At 36.3% G+C, this 21,696-nt stretch overlaps 1 protein-coding gene across 1 annotated transcript in view; it reads left to right on the top strand.

The window, feature by feature from the left end:
• Positions 1-21,696, top strand: part of Trpgamma (Transient receptor potential cation channel gamma) — a 1,057,337-nt gene that overhangs the window by 906,873 nt on the left and 128,768 nt on the right. Inside the window, exons 8-11 of the mRNA XM_067147636.2 lie at positions 318-552; positions 7,548-7,703; positions 10,947-11,086; positions 18,666-18,781. Of these exons, the coding sequence (XP_067003737.1) occupies positions 318-552; positions 7,548-7,703; positions 10,947-11,086; positions 18,666-18,781 (647 nt within the window). The remainder of the gene's footprint in view (positions 1-317; positions 553-7,547; positions 7,704-10,946; positions 11,087-18,665; positions 18,782-21,696) is intronic.

Genomic DNA, 21,696 nt, shown 5'->3' with positions numbered 1-21,696 from the left:
TACCACTGTTTATCGCTGAATTCTCCTTGCACATATGTTACTGTCGCATATCTTATCATCATTCTGGCTAAACATACTATAGTGTACCATAAGAAGACGGCTAAAACGAGTCACATACGATGAAAATCTCTCAAAATCTCGTTTTTGCATTTATGATAGTTTACTTCTGACTTCCAGATATTCTACATAAACAACTTTGTTAAACTAAAGAACAATTGTGGAGCTTATAATTGTGTGATAATATGTGTTGTATTTGAGATCCACGTAAGAGCTGTTCGATACTGACTAATGTGGCGTTGTCCTGTTTTCTGTTTTAGTTTGTGGCCCATCCTAATGTGCAGCAGCTACTAGCATCCATCTGGTATGAGGGGCTTCCTGGCTTCAGGCGAAAGAATATGGTGCTACAGGCAATGGAGATCGTGAGAATAGGCATCCTGTTTCCATTCTTCTCCTTCATGTATGTGTTACTTCCACACTCCAAGGTGGGGCAAACAATGCGCAAGCCCTTCATTAAATTCATCTGCCATTCAGCTTCCTACTTCACCTTCCTCTGTAAGTATAAAACAGTCACTATTTCATCTGTCTGACAGATGCTACAATATTTTTCATTGATGTAGTTATGTACTGATGTTGGTATAGCCTGTTATGCATTTTAGTTGCTTATATTCAAGCGTGTAAGACACTTCATGGGTTTTCTTTTTGTAACTATACAGCCGTATCTGTTTTAAGTATATCTTGAAATCTTTATACTCATTGTGTGTCTATTACTCCTTGATCTATCTCTTGACCTTATAAATAATTTCATGAATCTCCGGCAAACTCTCTCTATATTTGTTCATGTGTTAAGACAAAACTCCATTGGGTGTATTAGACCAATAATTACAAGCTCTAATGTCACCAGAACACACACCGGGCAAGCGTCGAAGCAGGGCAGATGATGCAATAATAATAATAATAATAATAATAATAATAATAATAATAATAATAATAATAATAATAATAATAATAATCACCATCATCATCAAAAACCAAACCACATTTTCTTTAGCACGGGCAGAGCTGAGTGGCTCAGAGGGTTGAGGCGCTGACCTTCTGACCCCAACTTGTCAGGTTCGATCCTGTCTCAGTCCGGTGGTATCTGAAGTTGTTCAGATACGTCAGCCTCGTGTCGGTAGATTTACTGGCACATAAGAGGACTCCTGCGGTATTAAATTCTGGCAACTCAGTGTCTCCGAAAACCGTAAAAGTAGTTATTGGGACGTAAAGCCAATAACATTATTATTATTATCTTTAGCATGACTGATCACTTCAATTGCATGAGTGTTATTATACCTACTAATTATGTTACTAAAAGTAATGGTCACTTATGACATCAGAAATGAATGATTCTGAACAATTTCTTCATTTGTGCTAATAAAAGATTATATCTTCTTCTTTATCTGTTTACCCTCCAGGGTCGGTTTTTCCCTCGGACTCAGCGAGGGATCCCACCTCTACCGCCGCAAGGGCAGTTCCTGGAGCTTCAGACTCTGGGTCGGGGGATACAACTGGGGAAGATGACCAGGACCTCGCTCTGGTGACCTCACCTGCTGTGCTGTACAGTGGCCTTGTGGGGGGATGGGAAGATTGGGAGGAATAGACAAGGAAGAGGGAAGGAAGCAGCCGTGGCCTTAAGTTAGTTACCATCCGAGCATTTGCCTTGCAGAAGTAGTGGGAAACCACGGAAAACCACTTCCAGGATGGCTGAGGTGGGAATCGAATCCACCTCTACTCAGTTGACCTCCCGAGGCTGAGTGGACCCCGTTCCAGACCTCGTACGATTTTTCAAATTTCGTGGCAGAACCGGGAATCGAACCCGGGTCTCCGGGGGGGTGGCAGCTAATCACACTAACCACTACACCACATAGGCGGACAAAAGATTATATTAATAGCATAAACATTTCATTTCAGATAAATTTAAAGCTTTTTCAGTCTGTTGAAAACACTATAACAGACATGTAAAAAAATACACACTATTAAACAAATAATTACATATTTTGTTCTACAGATGATGATGATGATTGTTGTTTAAAGGGTCCTAACATGTAAGGTCATCGGCCCTATATTGTTCTACAAGAACATCCTCAGATTCTATCAAACCACTTTAAACCATACAACTATATATTCAAATAATTTACTAAAAACAGCATTGGTATGGTAAATCAGCCTGTACGTTCTACTGGACCGATTTGCTTCATTTTTGTTTTGTTCTTTCCGGAATTACCTGCCGGTGGATCTTGAGACATTGATAGGTCTCTCAAGTTCAGCCAACTTTGAGTAGTCATAAAATCACTAAATGATCACTCCAATAATTGCAGGTGAAGGCTTACCCTACCCCGTAAAACATTCTGTATTTAGCAGGTTGCTAAGCGACGAACACCGGGCGAGTTGGCCGTCCGGTTAGGGGTGCGTAGTTGTGAGCTTACATCCGAGAGATAGTGAGTTTGAACCCCACTGTCGGCAGCGCTGAAGATCGTTTTCCCTGGTTTCTTTTTTTCACATCAGGCAAATGCAGGCTGGGGCTGTACCTTAATTGAGGCCACTCCTAGGCCTTTCCTATCCCATTGTCAGCATAAGACCTATCTGTGTCGGTGCGACGTAAAAAACAAATTGTAAAAGAAAGCGACTATAACACGTTCATTAATATTGCTATCGAATTATGTGATTTTCATCCTTAGTAATGTAATTGCATGCAGCCATGTTTCAATACACTTCGACTGATCACGGAAGATTACTATTCCTTGCTAGATACCGGTACTCTCTGATTCTTTAACGTTACCCAGCTTCCAAATACATTCAACAGATGGCAGAGCGTTCTTAATAACTTACATGCTGCTAAGAGAAAAAATGTCTACGTACAAACACACCCCATCATGATATACGTCTTAGACATTATCTGGGAACATCTACCGAAGGATAACCTAGCAACACTAGAAAGAGTGAAGGCTACGCATTTTTAAAAAGTTATCTGCCTGGCAAGGAAACGCTCCTTCGAGACTAACGTATAAGCTCACGAGACAATCGTTCTAAATTGAAGAACTGCGATTAAAAATACCATTGCCTTCTACGACACAATACCAAGCTTTATAAACTTATCAAGAACTGCAGGATAGAAAAGTTAATATATGGATAGATTTTTACCAAACAGACGGAATGATGACATCAGAATGGATGAATTCTAACTACGAACTGCGGGATAGGTAGGACTATAACGTGCTTCTTATTAAATGTTCATAAAGCTATTGATAAGGACAGGCAAAGCAATATGACTGCTACAGACATGTCAAGACGAGTTATCTGACCTATTTATAGCGGAGCAGTACGGGTTCTCTAGTGTATGTGCAAAATATTGTTTATGTTGCGTAAACTTGTCAGTGATTGAAAGTCGGTGATATCTATATAAATAAAATTGTAGGGGGTCCGCTGTCTGTAATTTCTTTTGTTTTGCCAATTTTTCAGATATTTATCCGTTTTAGGTCAACTCAAGACCGAATCTGTGGTTTTTACGTTTCGTGTCTGTTTGTTTGTCTGTTTGTCTGTTTGTCTGTCTGTCTGTTTGTCTGTTTGTCTGTTCCACCATCACGTCGAAACGGCTGGATAGATCTCAACCAAACTTCATATTTAGAGTATACTCATCCCGGGGAAGGTTTCGATAAGCATATCATTTTAAAATCTTTGAATACTCGGGGGTTTATAGGAAAACCAGAATGGTTTTTCCACTATCACGTCGAAACGGCTGGATAGATCACATCCAAACTTCATATTTAGAGTATATTCATCCCGGGGAAGGTTTCGATATGCATATCATTTTAAAATATTTGAACATACGGGGGGTTTATGGGAAAACCTGAATGGTTTTTCCACCATCACTTCGAAACGGCTGGATAGATCTCAACCAAACTTCATATTTAGAGTATACTCATCTCGGGGAAGGTTTCGATATGCACATTATTTTGAAATCTTTGAATAGACCGGGGGTTTATAGGAAAACCAGAATGGTTTTTCCACCATCACTTCGAAACGGCTAGATAGATCTCAACCAAACTTCATATTTGGAGTACACTCATCCCGGGGAAGGTTTCGATATGCATATCATTTTAAAATCTTTGAATAGACGGGAGTTTATAGGAAAACCATTCTGGTTTTCCTCCTTTTTATCTTATACTATTGATTTTCTGTAAACTTCGTTTACCGTACGTGAAACGTCTCTTCATTATAAACAACTTTCGTTATGTTCATAATTTACCTTACTCTTCACATGACGGAGAAATTTTCAATTTTCCGCTGGTATCATGCTCTGCATTGAGTGACCGACAGACCGACAACGAGCCTACAGGTTACCATGGCAACGTCTCTGACTGCATGCCAGCAGGGAAGTAACGTATTGCCATTTTCCACATCATGCTTTTAAATTCGTGGTTGTTCCTTGGGTAGAAGGCAAGAGAGGCGTCAATCGGCCTATCTGCGGGATATTGGCGGAATATCGTTGGATGTTATAACCGCTCTCGAATAGATTAAGTAATAACACCATTAGTCATCTTATTATTATTTGTTTACCTAAGAATCACTGGACCTAAATTTCTCCCCTGTTACCGCTTTATTATATCCATAACTCACTCTAGCATAATTTATTGAGGGGCATTTGATTTTCCAATACATTCACTTGGCATTTACATATTTGTCGTTAACCGGTTGTCCTGAGTTATAATCCATTTTCTATTACTTTCAACTTTCTTAATTGTATTATTTTCTTCCTTAATTACGCCGTATGTACGCGAGTGCTACAAACTACTGGATGTATTTCCACCAAGACTCATATTTAGAATACACCTGTCCTTGATAGGTTTTAGGGCAAATATTGTTTCTAAATCCCTGAACTGACTGGGGGTTTATACGAAACCGAAACCGTGATTTTGCACTTCCACAAAATATACACAACCAAACTTAATGGAAATCTACCTACCTTGGTAGAAATTAATTTCTAAACTTTTTTTCTCATGTGCATCATTTCGATACGAGGATTAATAAGGGAGATATCATTAACGGACCTTTTTTCTGTACAAGTCCCATCGGACTTGACTCACGAGCGGGTGCGTGTAAAGCTTATTCCTTACAACTTGAAAACTACTGAAGATATTCGAACCAAAATTTATATTTAGCCTCCACCTATCCAAAGGTAGGTTTTAAACGTAAATGACATTTCATGTTCCGGAATGGACTGGCGGTTTATAGGGAACACAAATGGTGATTTTACTCTTCCACAATATATACAGAACAAGACCAACCTGACTGGAAATCGACCAAACGTGATGGAATTCCACTTCTAAACATTTTTCTTCATGTGCATTTTTTCGTCTGGAGGATTAATAAGGGAGATATCATGAACGGTCACTTTTGCAGGTTAAGTCCAGCGGACATAGCCCAAAAGGTGTTTTACATGGAGCAGATTCCTTATCTATATAAATCAAATCGTAACGACTGTGTGCCTCTACACTGACTATTTTGGCGAAATTTTCGTACAGCTTTCCGTTTAAGGGGTAATAATGACCATCTCCATAATTTTTGGTTTAGTTTCCTGAAAGTCCTAATTTTTACCCGCCTCGCCCAAAATCCAGATTGCGGCATAATCTGCCAGAAGAAAAAGAAGATAATTGAAATTTGACAAAATTATACGTTTTAGCCTGTAACGAACGGAAAACATCCTAGATCATTCAATTTTTCACTTTTTATCCCCGAAGAATACCGAAATATGCAGGCAATTTTAATGATGGTGCAGACCTTCGGAAATTCCTATCACATAACGGATTGCACAATCTCCGTTCAATTTGGAATGATCTACAACCTTGGTCTTATGACTTTTTGCCGTATTTGTATCCCTTTTACGTTTGATTTTTCTCTATTAATCGATGTTAAGTCAATTTGGAATTTTCACATGCATAATTCATACTTTCAATTACTTATATGAAATACAGAATCATCAAACTCTTCACGAGAATTGGCCCACCCAGTAGGCATATGTGACCCAAATGCTATGTATGTAGCTGTCACATAATTATCAGGAAAGTAATGTAATATGAGATAATCTTACAAAACCTTTACCCTGTTCCACGTTTCTAACTCAATCTGACCCAAGAATAGATGACATATCATTGGACCAGCCATTTAGGCCACTAAATCCGGCGTGTCTTATGGTATAATCCCTTGTCGATATGACGTACGTTTAGTAGCAGTTAATCTGTAAATGAAAGTCTTCAATATTGTAAACACGCCTATACTTTCGTATGTCGATCTATATATATTCGCTGATGTCGATTCTTAGCGATCGAGAAAGGGTGGGTCTGCTATTGTAATCAGTACTCCCCACACCGACTTTGACTGGCAGTATGAAAGGGTTCCTTCTCCAACTCCTGTGTAACTGTCAATAGTAAGGAAGGCCTACAATTGTAATGAATAGTTCACTTCTTGATTTGACTTGCAGAAGGCAAGTGAGCATGCAGTTTTGTTTAAAACTCCCCTACCCGATTGTGTTTGGCAGTAGGCAAGGGTGCCCACCATTATAAAGAAATGTCCTCATCTAAAATGTGACTGGCATTAGGCATAGTGGCCTGCTATTTTGATGGAAACTCACCAACTTGGTGTGACTGGCAGTAAGCTGGCTGGCAGTAGGAAAATGGGCCTGGCATTATAATGATAACTGCACAACTCAATTTCGAGTGATAGTAGGGTAATTGCCTGCCATTATAATAGAAACTCCTCAACTGTAATCTGTATGGAAGTAGGAAAGGGGGCTGCCATTTTAACGAAAACTCCCCAAATCGATTCTGTCCGCGTAGTAGGCAATGGGGCCTGCAATTATAATGTAAACTTCCCAACTCGATTGTGAATAGCAGTAGACAAGTGAGCTTGCCGTTATATCACAAACCCGTAACAAACACTTTACATTGGAAACAACGTACGGGGACCTCCCCGTGCTCTTTCTCGGATAACGCTAAGAGACGTGCAATTTTAAAACAATTATATTTACTGCATGTACACTATTTACTTCGATATTCGAATACAATGTAGAATACCGTAGCGAAGCACGGGTACAATCGCTAGTTATAAATAAGTATTAACAAATAATGATTGTATTCGTTTTCAACCATCACCTTAGTAATTTATAGAACTGTTTCTATATTTACCTAAACTGCTAATGAAAAACCCATCAATTGATTAACTTATAGTAAGTTTTCTGTAAATTTTCTATTGCTTTCCCCTGGACACTGTTTTCCATTAGTTGCTAATATTGCGCAAATGAACTAGATATTGTGTGATGCTTTCAATTATACTGTATTAATATTGTCCTTTCCAGACCTCAAATGGGATATGTTCCTTGTCAGTCTTCCTGATAAGTGAAACTATAGAAGTATTCTGTAACAGTGTTTCTCAGTTCAAATAATTGTAAAAGAAACCGTATTTTTCAATAGATACTTGTGTCTGTTACATGTTCCTTTCTTGTTTGCTTATAGTTTTGCTCATATTGGCATCGCAAAGAATTGAAACTGTTATTGGTGACTGGTTCGGTGATGGTGCCACCCCATCACCAATAAAACATGTGGATATAACAGCTGTACGAGGGGCAGCACCTTCTATCATTGAATGCTTAATCCTTGCATGGGTCTGCGGTAAGTACAAAAGTTCAATTTTCACAAAACTCACAAAGAAAATCATTGTAATTCAAAAGAACATGCTGTAAAAAAGGTGTATACCAGGTTCATTATTCATTATATTAATATAATTAGAAATATGAGTAATGCAATCCCCAAATTGTAATTTGTTTAATAATACCTTATCACTAATGTGTTTGAAAACAGAATGGTAAGATATATTTAAACCTGTTGGAGCCAGAGTCGTTCACGATCAGCTGGAAGAGGCCAGGGCTAGGCCTACTACAGTACAGAGCCACACCGTGGAAATATATGTATTTGAAAATTCGCGTATATCTAATGAAGTACGGCAAATACCAGCAGAAAATGCTCTACGTGTCAACTACGTAGAACTACGTAGAATGATATAAAGAACTTAAAATTTTAAACGTTTTACTGTCGATAAATTTTTACTTTTTGTAAAAAAAGAACATTTTGGCATTTTTGTTTTAATATTTATTTTAAAAGAATAATTTACCCTACAACAGGATATAAGTAATGATACAGAATATCAGAGAATATCATTGGTGTAGAGATAAAACTCACTAAGTGACAGTTTTATAGTCCTGAGAAAATTTTTATAAAGACCTGATATGGAAATCAGCTGGGGCATACAACATGGAAGTGTTTTCTCTCCCAGAGTTTAGACTCGACAGTGGAATACAGGTATACCAATGAAGGCTAAAGAATAACTATACGAGACATATTACCAACATTTTAAGACATACAACTGAGACCTAATCAGTGATAAAGAAGAATAAAAATAAAATATAGGCAGCAGAATTTCTGAAAAATATGTTACATAAGATTAGGAAAGGCAGAGTAAGAAATGAGGACATACAGAAAAAAAATTAAGGCAGAAAAATTGAGAATTCCATAACCTGTTTCCAGTCATTCGACCGCGCCAAGATTGGGCTGAATGAAGGACCAATATGAGGTTCTATAAAATATATTTCTTAGCAAATGAATCTAAATTATTATTATTATTATTATTATTATTATTATTATTATTATTATTATTATTATTATTATTATTATTTCGTTATGCCCATTCAAAGAACAGAACATTTGGTCTGATGATTTTCGCCTTCTTATCCTCCCAAAATCTCTTCATGAATGCAATGTGTTGAATCGTGTGTTCTGTGGACCACTTCCTATCAGTTTTCTTTTTAGATTTCTCCACGAATTTGTGCTTGGCTACTATTGTACTAAAGGCTCCACTATCTTCTATGATGTCGTCCTTAATATTCATTTCTTGGATATCCACCTTACTTTCTTCTAGCCAGTTTATTTTGACCTTCTTTGAGTTTATTACCGGTACTTTAAATAATATGTTGGTGAGTCTGTCGCTGTCTATTCTATAGATATGGCCATAGAATTTCAGGCTTGTCTTGCGTAGGGCATCAGTGAACCTGTCAGTTAACGAATAAAGATCCACTGTTCTCCTCTTAATCCACACAGGCTACCATTTTCTATCGCGGGACTGTGAAACATTATTTTTTATTTTTTTTTTGCTAGGGGCTTTACGTCGCACCGACACAGATAGGTCTTATGGCGACGATGAAACATTATTATTATTATTATTATTATTATTATTATTATTATTATTATTATTATTATTATTATTATTATTATTATTATTATTATTATTATTATTATTATTTCTTTGCATAAACTATAAATTCTGTACCAAAAATGTAGTTAGGAAATAAAGCAATGTTTCTCTTACTTGTGTTAAAAGCAAGAATTATTTGCCATAAACTAGAGTTAGACATCTGACTTAGTCATTTTGATGCTGGTTATGTTACCATACTTAAATGGCAGGCTTTTCAATATACTCTTTAACAGATCAATCCTTTAATGGCTAATCAAATTTCAAACTTATACAGTCATAGAAATATTTCCTGACTTATTTGAACATTTTGATTGGGAAAGTGATGCCTATCATAAATGGTAACTGAACTTAGTTAAGCTTGGTGGATTACTTATTATATTCTTCTTTTAGTTGTTACTCCTTTATCTTCTCTTGGATTCCATCAACATTGATATTTTTGCAGTAAACCAGATGCTGAGACCTTTAGGTGAAATTTAGCATTTGCTCAGTTTTATTAAACATGATACAAGGAATATCTATCAATATTATGTCTTCAAACCATGATTGTACTCAGACAAGCAAGGAAGTACTGCTTGTTTACGTCTGATGCTCTGTCATCCAGGTCTTCTGTCAAGTACGGTAACACACTAAATCTGTGTCTGCTCTGCTAGTCTGATAGTCAGTCCATGATGATACAGTGACTCCTTTTCTCTAACATCAGTAGTCACTATCAACACACATTTCATTCAGAATTTGTTCTATTGTTCTTACATTCACAAATTCTTCTTGGAAATTAGGTTTTGTCTTTTCAATAATGCAAGACTAATGTAATGACAATGATTGGTCCACTAACATGCCCGCTGATTGCTCTGCTGTCATCAAACAACTGCAATTTTGTCCAGGTGCAATTGTGTTTTGAATGTGTAATACATAAGATATTTATATGATGGACTAGAGAAGGGGTTAATACTGATATAGAGTAAGTGCTCCAGATACAGGAAACTTCTTGTTTGTTTGAATACCAATGAATGACCATTTTGTTTTTGACTACTCTGGCACCAATTAATGATCAGAAATAAGACCAACTTATAAGGACTACATTTTTGAAATATTGTATAACAGTTTAAAAGTAGATGAGCAACAGTACTAGCATATGTACAGGTATAAATAAGTCTTTACTGGTTTAGAAATCTCAACAAGATATATTTATATTGTACCAATCATTAAGTTACCGGTACATCAATTTTTAACCTAGCGGAAAACAAAACAGGAACTACCTGTACACATGCTCTGTGAATGGGTAGAAGCTTAGTCCCTTTTACAAGATATACAAAAAAAAGCATAAGGGTCTTAAATGTGAATATTTAGAAACAAATATTACCATTCAGTAACACACAAAACCGATAAGTAATGATGGTTAGAGGTTTCCTTCAAAAACTTTGAACCTTGCAACAAAAAAATCGTGACATATGTCTGTTTATATTCAGCTTGGCATTGGCTATAATGCTAAGTGAATGACAACCGTATTTACAAGTCAATATTATTTTATAATCCTGTATAATCAAATATAAATTATATGTTATCATATCTAAGTGTAGTTCTTAAGAAGACTGCTTGTGTGTTCCCAGGTCTTATATGGAGTGAAGTGAAACAGTTGTGGGATGTTGGGTTGGAAGAGTATGTCAATGATATGTGGAATGTGATTGACTTTGTCACCAACTCACTGTATGTAGCTACTGTTGCACTTCGAGTAGTAGCCTATTACCAGGTGAGTTTATGGTTGATTTCATATAGTAACCATACATTTTTTCTTCTTCTGTTTAGAAGTTGCATTAGTGGTGATGGTATATATTGTTTTAAGGAGAGACACAGTTAGGCAACCATCCCTTCTTAACTTGAAGCAGAGTTTCTTATTTTAATCATAATGGTTTGATTTACTTGAGTCCATATTGACTTCAAACAATGTATCAATAAGTATTGACTGGGTGGATTCTAAGTTTCAAGTTATCACTGATAGATAACTCTAATCAGATGGGAAAACAGAGAGTCGAACCTTTTGAAGAATGAAGATACTGGCAAAAGAAAGAAGGGAGCCAAAAGGGCATGAAAATGAAAGACTCCCTAGACCTAGCAAAACCTAATACCACTGTCATCAGAAGAGAGCTAGAGTTGACAAAAAGAGGTCAGTTAGCAAAGCTGAAAGTGAGGATCCCAAGACCAGTACTGCAAGAATCAACTGGGAGACCTGCAGTCACCAGCTCACACTCCCAAGTTGAAAACCCTTAGGGGATTTCCCATTTTCTTAGTTGCCTCTTATGACAGGGAGCGGATATCGCAGATGTAGTCTACTGCCCCATCCACTATTATTGATATAGGCTAATGAACAAGTAGCAATTGATCACTGAAATTATGAATGGAAACCCATAAAAAGGTAATAGTGGTGATGGTGATGCTGAAGTGAAAGGATCATTTGATATTGTATTGATACAATATCCACTTGCCACTTCTGGGTGATTTAAATTATGAGATCCATTTTACCACACCAGGATCATTTGATATGAGAACTGGAAAAGGTCCAAAGGAAAGCAGCATATTTAGCTGTGAAAAGTATACCATTAGTGCAATAAACACTTTCAGACTGCTATCATTCTTATTGTGTGTGGAAGCAGCATATTTGCTCAACTAAGTATATTAAGCAGTATGTTCTGAGCTGTCATTGGAGAGATGGTGTGGAATTACTATAGTAGATGAATAAGCTATATTCTTGACTAAAATGCCCTTTTACTTCTCCATTTGATAACAGCAAAACAACAATAACACCAGGGTTGAGGATACAAGGAAACGATTTTCTCCACTAGAGTCTTTATATTCTTTCACTTTGTATTATCAAATCAATCAATCAATCAATCAATCAATCAATCAATCAATCAATCAATCAATCAATCAATCAATCAATCAATCAATCAATCAATCAATCAATCAATCAATCAATCAATCAATCAATCAATCAATCAATCAAGTATGGATGATTTCAGGTTCAGCTGTGAAAAATATACCATTAGTGCAATAAACACTTTCAGACTGCTATCATTCTTATTGTGTGTGGAAGTATTAACATATTTGTATTGATACAATATCCACTTGCCAGCAAGTATATGGACTTTTTAAATTATGAGATCCATTTTACCGCACCAGGATCATTTGATATGAGAACTGGAAAAGGTCCAAAGGGAAGCAGCATATTTGTTCTGGGTGATTTCCGACAAAAGAGTAGTGTCACAAAAATTTTGCAAACTTTGGGCTGGGAAGACTAGGGAGTGAGGAACCAAGCTGCTCAACTAAGCATATTAAGCAGTATGTTCTGAGCAGTCATTGGAGAGATGGTGTGGAATGACTATAGTAGATGAATAAGCTATAATTTTTTACAATTCACTTTATGTCACACCGACACAGATATGTCTTATGGCGATGATGGGACAGGAAAGGGCTAGGAGTGGGAAGGAAGCAGCCATGGACTTAATTAAGACGGTGGGACAGGAAAGGGCTAGGAGCGGGAAGAAAAGCGGCCGTGGACTTAATTAAGGTACAGCCACAGCATTTGCCTAGTGTGAAAATGGGAAACCATGGAAAACCATCTTCAGGGCTGCCGACAGTGGAGTTCAAACCTGAATAAGCTTAAGTGGAGCTTTTAAAGGTAGGAAGATAAAGTTGGAATTCAACAGGACAAATTGAGGTAAATATTAATATATAGGAAGAGGTTTTAGGGATTGTAATAATTTATAAAGAAAAATATTTGATAAATTTTCAACTTCTTTGAAATCATTTAAAAAAGGAGTAGGTAAACAGTTGTTAAGGAATCTACCACCTGGTGATTGATTGATTGATTGATTGATTGATTGATTGATTGATTGATTGATTGATTGATTGATTGATTGATTGATTGATTGATTGATTGATTGATTGATTGATTGATTGATTGATTGATTGATTGATTGATTGATTGATTGATTGATTGATTGATTGATTGATTGATTGATTGATTGATTGATTGATTGATTGATTGATTGATTGATTGATTGATTGATTGATTGATTGATTGATTGATTGATTGATTGATTGATTGATTGATTGATTGATTGATTGATTGATTGATTGATTGATTGATTGATTGATTGATTGATTGATTGATTGATTGATTGATTGATTGATTGATTGATTGATTGATTGATTGATTGATTGATTGATTGATTGATTGATTGATTGATTGATTGATTGATTGATTGATTGATTGATTGATTGATTGATTGATTGATTGATTGATTGATTGATTGATTGATTGATTGATTGATTGATTGATTGATTGATTGATTGATTGATTGATTGATTGATTGATTGATTGATTGATTGATTGATTGATTGATTGATTGATTGATTGATTGATTGATTGATTGATTGATTGATTGATTGATTGATTGATTGATTGATTGATTGATTGATTGATTGATTGATTGATTGATTGATTGATTGATTGATTGATTGATTGATTGATTGATTGATTGATTGATTGATTGATTGATTGATTGATTGATTGATTGATTGATTGATTGATTGATTGATTGATTGATTGATTGATTGATTGATTGATTGATTGATTGATTGATTGATTGATTGATTGATTGATTGATTGATTGATTGATTGATTGATTGATTGATTGATTGATTGATTGATTGATTGATTGATTGATTGATTGATTGATTGATTGATTCGAAGTGAAAGAATATAAAGACTCTAATGGAGAAAATCCTTTCCTTGTATCCTGAAGCCTGGTGTTATTGTTGTTTTGCTGTTATCAAATGGGGAAGTAAGAGGGCATTTTAGTCAATTAAATCTCATGAAAACTGTGCATTGCAACAGAGTGAAAAAAAAGACATGATGAATTTGCTCCTCACTATTCATACAGGTTTAAGATGGGTAGGAAAGTGTTGCTTTGCGTTTGAATTTCTTAGCTAGATCATAAGGGAAGTATCTGCAATGACAAGTTACACGTCCAGACACAAGCTCCACTACAGTTGAAGATGAAAAAGAAATTCCCATCTTTTATTAAGTTTGATATGAGAACTGGAAAAGGTCCAAAGGAAGGCAGCTTATTTGTTCTGGGTGATTTCCGACAAAAGAGTAGTGTCACAAAAATTTTATTAAGATGAACAAACAAATAAATAACTATTTCATGTATTTGCAGTAATTTATTTCATTTTTCTAGCCATTTTTAGGAAGGCATTTGACTAATTTTTGGTGGGATTTTTTAACCTATGTTGCTAATTTTTACTCAACATTGGTAATAATGAAAGTAACCTTAAACATAAACATGAAAAAGTGGTGTGTTTTTTTATTTATACAGTTTGCTTTATGTCACACCGACACGGTTAGGTCTTTGGCAACAATGGGATAGGAAAGGGCTAGGAGTGTGAAGAAAGCAGCCATGGACTTAATTAAAGTATTTGCCTGGTGTAAAAATGGGAAACTGCAGAAAAGCATCTTCCACTATCTTCTGAATGCAAGCTTACAGCCACATGACCTTAACCATATGGCCAGCTCGCTCAGTAACAAACAGTTCATATGGTTCAAATTTGTCAGCAATTTAAATAATCTGCCTCAGAATTTAAGGCATTACCTCTCCAGACTGAACCCCATCAAACCAAGACTCACATTGGTCAGCAACCCATTATGACAGATTACATTAGTTAACAGCTAGCCCCATGGTATAGAGGTACCGTAGCATGCTTGTCTCTTACCAGAGACCCTGTGTTTGATGCCCAGTCAGATCAGGGATTTTTACCTGGATCTGAGGGCTGGTTCGAGGTCTACTCAGCCTACATGAGAACAATTAAGGAATTATCCAACCAAATAATAATAATAATAATAATAATAATAATAATAATAATAATAATAATAATAATAATAATAATAATAATAATAATAATAATAATAATAATAATCTTATCATTTTAACGTTTCACTAACTACTTTTTGATGGTTTTTGGAGATGCCAAGGTACCAGAATTTTGTCCCACAGAAATTCTTTTTATGTACCAGTAAATCTACCGACATTAAGCTGACATATTTGAACACCTTGAAATACCTCTGGTCTAAGCCAGGATTGACCCTAAATTATCCAACCAAACCAAGAATAACTGCTGAGATTGTTTGTTGCACTGACCACACATCACCTTGTAATCTGCAGGTCTTTGTACTGACATTGGCTTTCTTCTTTAATAAATGAAAAAAATGTATAATCCAAGTAAGGAGTAATTCAAAATAACTGAACAGTCAAATTAAGTTAGGCATAAAATGGCAACAAAAACCTCTGCACCTTCTCGCTCTGTCATCTTCATTGATAAACATACTCTTCCTTGATCAGTAGCTCTGAAGATGGTTTTCCATGGGTTCCCATATTCAGATCAGACAAATGCTGGGGCTGTACCTGATCTTTTTATTTTTATTTTTTTATGTCGCACTGGCACAGATAGGTCTTATGGCTGTACCTGAATTTTTTTTTTTTGCTAGAGGCTTTACGTCGCACCGACGCAGATAGGTCTTATGGCGACGATGGGATAGGAAAGGCCTAGGAGTTGGAAGGAAGCGGGCGTGGCCTTAATTAAGGTACAGCCCCAGCATTTGCATGGTGTGAAAATGGGGAAACCACGGAAAACCATCTTCAGGGCTGCCGATAGTGGGATTCGAACCTACTATCTCCCGGATGCAAGCTCACAGCCGCGCGCCTCTACGCGCACGGCCAACTCGCCTGGTGTGTACCTGAATTAAGACCATGGATGCTACCTTCCCCATCCTAGACAGTTTCCATCCTTACATTGCCAAAATCCTTCTACATGTTAGGGCAACATTATACAACTACGAATTTTTCTTATTTTATTGCTCTTTGACTCTTATTATCTCTTAAACTTGTACCTGTTTACCAACTTTTTCGTTCCACCATTCACTGATGAAACTGAGGAGTAGAAACAAGTTGTTGGGTGTTCAGAAGAAATAGACCAAGAAGAACCAAGAATGTTGCAAAGAATCCCATCTATGAAGATGGTTTTTTGCAAAGATATGGACTGTCATTTTTGTTTTCTCATCATCTTTGTCTTTCCTTTCTTTTACTCCCTTTTCCCACTGATATGTACGTGCACTTTCCTATCATTCTTCTGTGGTAAATAAACCTCACACAAAGTTATCACCTCTCCTTAAGTAGTGTAAGAAGGCTCATTAGGCTGATAGTAGATTTCAAATAAAGGATATAATTCATAATATTTAGACTCATTAATTACGTGTATATTGGTGGGAAATATAGTTCTGATAAAATTTGTTGCAGCAAGTGTGACAATGGTGCGAAAATGGGAAACCATGGAAAACCATCTTCAGGGCTGCCGACAGTGGTGTTCGAACCCACTGTCTCCCAAATACTGAATACTGGCTGCACTTAAGCAACTACAGCGATCGAGTTCAGTCTGTTTTCCATTTAGAGGCTGCTGTGTTTTAATGAATAATACATGTATTTCAGCTGTAAAGAAAGCTAATGGAAACTCATTTGGTTGGTGAACACAAATGATTATCTAAATTTATTGATCTATACAATTTTTATCCTGGTGGTTCACTAAATCCCATGAGATCTCCAATGTTAGCAAAATCAACACAGTGAATATTGGTAACTCCCACAGAACTTCAATCTTGTAAGACATGTTTAACAACCAAGCAAGTTGGCTGTGTGGTTTGGGCCACATAGTAAGAAGCTTTCATTTGGGAGGTAATACGTTCCACCATCAGTAGCCCTGGAACTGGTTTAGCATAGTTTCCCATTGTCACACCAGACTAATGTTGGAGCTGTATTGTAATTAAGATCACAGTTGCTTCCTTCCCTGTCCTAGCCCCTTCCTATCCTATCGTGACAGAAAATTGATCCAAATTAGTGCAACTTTAAACCATTAACAAACAAAACATATCTAACAATCATTGTACCCTTATTGAGTTTTACTAGTGCTAGCTTTTGCCTTCTATCATTCTTGTCAAACTTCACTTGGTCAGTTTTTGTTTCTTGGCTATGGAAGTGTTAGATATGTGAGATTTTTATTTTTCTGCCTCTTATGGGATCTTTCTTTCCTTCCTGACACCGTCACTCTTCAAGATTTGCATCTCTTCCTTCTTTGACCCTGTTTTGACCCTATAAACCACTTACTTGAATTTGTAATATAACTGTATAGTTTTAAGACATACACCTACTTTAAAGTGATTACAATCAAAATCACTGATAACTTTTAAATGCATATAATTCTCAATAATCCGTAATTCCTTTCTTGACTCTACAATTACAATGTCCATTATCTTCTACTGATATAGAATTAACAATGAGTGAATAATAATAAAATCACAACAGTGTTGCTGGTAAACAAATGAACTTGTTGGAGTACCAAACAAAAATAAGCTATACTGGTAGTGACATTCTAATCAATCAATCAATCAATCGATCAATCGATCAATCAATTGATCAGTCAATCAATCAATCAATCAATCAATCAATCAATCACCACTGATCTGCACTTAGGGCAGTTGCCCAGGTGGCACATTCCTTATCTGTTGTTTTTCTAGTCTTTTCATTGCAAAGAAATTGGAAATTTATTGAACATCTCCCTTGGTAAGTTATTCAAATCCCTAAGTTTCCATCCTATAAATAAATATTTGCCCCAATTTGCCCTCTTTATCTTCCAACTTTATCTTCATATTGTAATCTTTCCTACTTTTAAAACACCACTCAAAGTTATTCGTCTATTATTATCATTCCACATCATCTCTCTACTGACAGCTTGGAACGTACCAGTTAATTGAGCAGCTCATTTCCTTCCTCCTAAGTCTTCCCAGCCCAAACTTTGCAACATATTTATAATGCTGCTATTTTATCGGAAATCACCCAGAACAAATCAAGCTGCTTTTCTTTGGATTTTTTCAAGTTCTTGAATTAAGTAATCCTGGTGATGGTCCCATACACTGAAACCATACTCTAGTTGAGGTCTTACCAGAGACTTATATGCCCTCTCCTTGACATTCCTACTACAACACCTAAATACCCTCATAACCATGTGCAGAGTTCTGCATCTTTTGTTAATCCTTTCCTTTTAATTCCATCCACAAAAACAGGTATGGTGTACTGCACATTTTTGGTCTATAGCTGTACAGAAGCATGGTGAAAGAGAGGGAGTTTTAGTTGTGTTTATGTTTAGAATATAAAGTTTACTTACTTACTTCACATTACTGATAGTAAAAGCTGTATCTTTCATTGTTATCCTTCATTCAGGTACAGAAAGAATATGCTTCCAAGCTGAGAACTTCCGATGCACCTAGAGAAGAATGGGACACGTGGGATCCCATGTTAATTGCAGAGGGGTTATTCTCAGCAGCAAATATTTTTAGGTAAAGTATGTTAGATTGTTAATATGATTATTTATATATTTAATTTATTTTTGTGTTATTTTTATATTGAGAAATTAATTAACATTCAACTCTAATACATTTTACATCCAGTTCAAGCCACTTCTCATAATTCTATAATTATTTAAACCATGTAATTTCCAATTTTACGTATTTGAAAAATAGCCTGAATTTGAAGACATTAGAGTTTTTATTTACTAGGTCTTAATAAATCTTTCAGATTTTGAACAGTGGTTTATTGTGAATACTTTAGTATAAAAATATCTAATAAAATAATTTAATGAAGGCTGAAATATTATTAACACACATATATAAAAATTTTCAGCCTCAAAAATCTAGCAGTCAATGTCTTGACTTAATCTTTTCTTCACCCTATTATGACATGTTTATGGGAAAACACAGAAAGAACAGTATAGGCTAGGTCACTCATCCATCTAACAACCCCCAGCACACAAGAGCTGAATGTTGAGGGCAGATTTTCCGTCTACATTGCATATAACTTTTCCTCATTGATATGTGTCTACTTCAACCACACAAATAGCACCAGCCTACCTCGTTGTCTTGCTCTGGAAGATGAACACCCTGTCAAAACAAAATAGCAAAAGAGATACACATTTCTACTTCATCTGTAGGTCTTGCTTCTCTTTCACACCCAAATCTATGTTGTATCTCTTCAATGTATATTAGTGCAGGTCGTAACAGTTTTCACAACATTCTGATCTAGAAACAGTTCTGAACATTCCATCCCAATAGAAAGGTACCAGAAACCATGTCCCTCCATCACTATCAGCTATTATGTGAAGAAAAAAAAAAATTATGGCTGGGCTACATGTGTAGCCTGCATGAGTGCCAGAGGATTAAGCAGTTGAGCAGCTCAGAGAAATATGCTGTGCCATACACAATGCTAAATGAAACTTTAAAGGAATGGTATACAGTAAATGCACCATCTGAAGGCAACCAGTTTTAACACTGGAACAAGAGATGCAGCTTTGGGGGTGTCTGTTGAAATGTGCTACGTGGGGATTCCATTTAAGGAATAGAGATGTTCAGGATGGAGTTCTGGAGTATTTGAACTGCTTGGAAAAGTTGAACCACAGTTCAAAGATGATCATGCTGGTCCTGAGTGACTATGAAATTCTCTCAATTGGTACTCTCAGAATGGGGCAAAATATCAAGATTGGCAGAGCAACAGTCACATATGACACCATCGAGCACTATTTTAACAACTTGGCAGTTTCTGTTGATGAATTTCTGCAGTGTAAAATAGTAAATTATGATGAAGCCAATTTCACTGATGACCCTAGTCAAGTACAGGTGATCACAAAATCTAGTATTAGAGTCATGATTGCATGCTCAGGTGATGGAACACTGTTGCCGCCATACACTGTTCTCAAGTACAAACACTTGTCCCCTACTTGGACAGAAGGAGAAGTAATGGGAGCTGGGTATAATAGGGATTCAAGTAGACGGTTTTATTTGGTAAAGTAAAAGTAAACTCGTGTCCTCATCCTGAGGTGCTGCAGGTCTTTTCAGGCACACCCCCAATGGAGGTGAGCTTCATGTGCCATTTCAACCGCATACCAGCCCTCCTGTCATTATTAAATTTCTGGCAGTGCCGGAAATCAAACCCGGGCCCCCGAGGATGGCAGCTAATAACACTAACCGTTACGCTACAGAGGCGGACGGTTTATTTGGTCATTTTTGAAGAATGGTTCATGCATATTTTGCTCCCTTATATAAAAGAACTGAAAGGAGTGAATGTTATGATAGGGGACAATTTATCTAGCCATCTGTCTGTAAACATGATCAACCTCTGTGAGGAGCACACCATTCATTTCATTTCATTACCAACCACTTCAACTCACTTGCATCAGCCACTGGACATGGCATTTTTCTGTCCTTTGAGGGCTGTATGGAGGAATGTGCTGGATGGTGGAAATGATCTAAACGCAGTGTTCTATCCAAGCCCGAGTTCCCACTTCTCCTGAAGTCAGTCTTTGAAAGGATTGGTTTATCTTCATCTGTGATCTTAGTGGTTTTAGGCAAGTTGGGATCAGGCCACTAAATCCTGATAAAGTTCTTAGACAGGTTCCAGAAAATGAGATTCAAAATTCACCAACACAGGCAGTGTGGACTGAAGCATTTGTTGATCATCATAAAAAGATGCAGTTTTGTGGATTAGCAGAAACTGTTGCTCAGAATGAAAGAGGAAAACAACTGGAAATTTCTCCAGGAATAAATTATAATAAAGCGATCTTCAGCATGACAAGGACGAAAATCAAAGAACATGCTCACAGAAAACTTATGAAGATGACTGAGAAATGGTGTTGAACTCAACGAGAGTGACAATCATGTGAATGATAAAGATGAAAACAGTCATGATAGTCGATTTTCTGTTTTTCTGTAGCATGAAGCACAGGAAGAAATAAGTGTCAATGATTTAATTCTTGTCAAATTTCCAACAAATGAACAGCCCAGGTTTTTTGTCAGAAAAGTTGTGAGGAAAATGACTGTGTAGCGATTTGATGTGAACTTCATGGGGAGGAAACAGAATTCCAAGGATAATTACTTTTTCATCCCATCTATCCTCAATTTCGTAAAACAGGATCAAATTGTAAAAGAGGTTGAAGGTAGAGATAATAGGCATGATAGATATATTTTCTTGGGTGCCAGTTAATGCTAAGTGGAATAGTAGAAGGAAACAATACTGCTCAACGGTACTGTTGTTTTAAAGTCTCAAAAAGGTTGTAATCATTTCTTTAAAATAAAGCATTCAGTTAAATATATTAGCACAGTCATATAATGTTAGATTGTCAGTTGTAATTTTAGATATTGAAACAAATTTGTAAGCAACGTAGTGTTCATTAAAGTACAAGGAGAGTTCCTCTCTTAGAAAA

Source organism: Anabrus simplex, chromosome 5 (assembly GCF_040414725.1).
Source record: "Anabrus simplex isolate iqAnaSimp1 chromosome 5, ASM4041472v1, whole genome shotgun sequence".
Classification (NCBI taxonomy): domain Eukaryota; kingdom Metazoa; phylum Arthropoda; class Insecta; order Orthoptera; family Tettigoniidae; genus Anabrus; species Anabrus simplex.
This window is presented reverse-complemented; position numbering and strand designations above follow the sequence as displayed.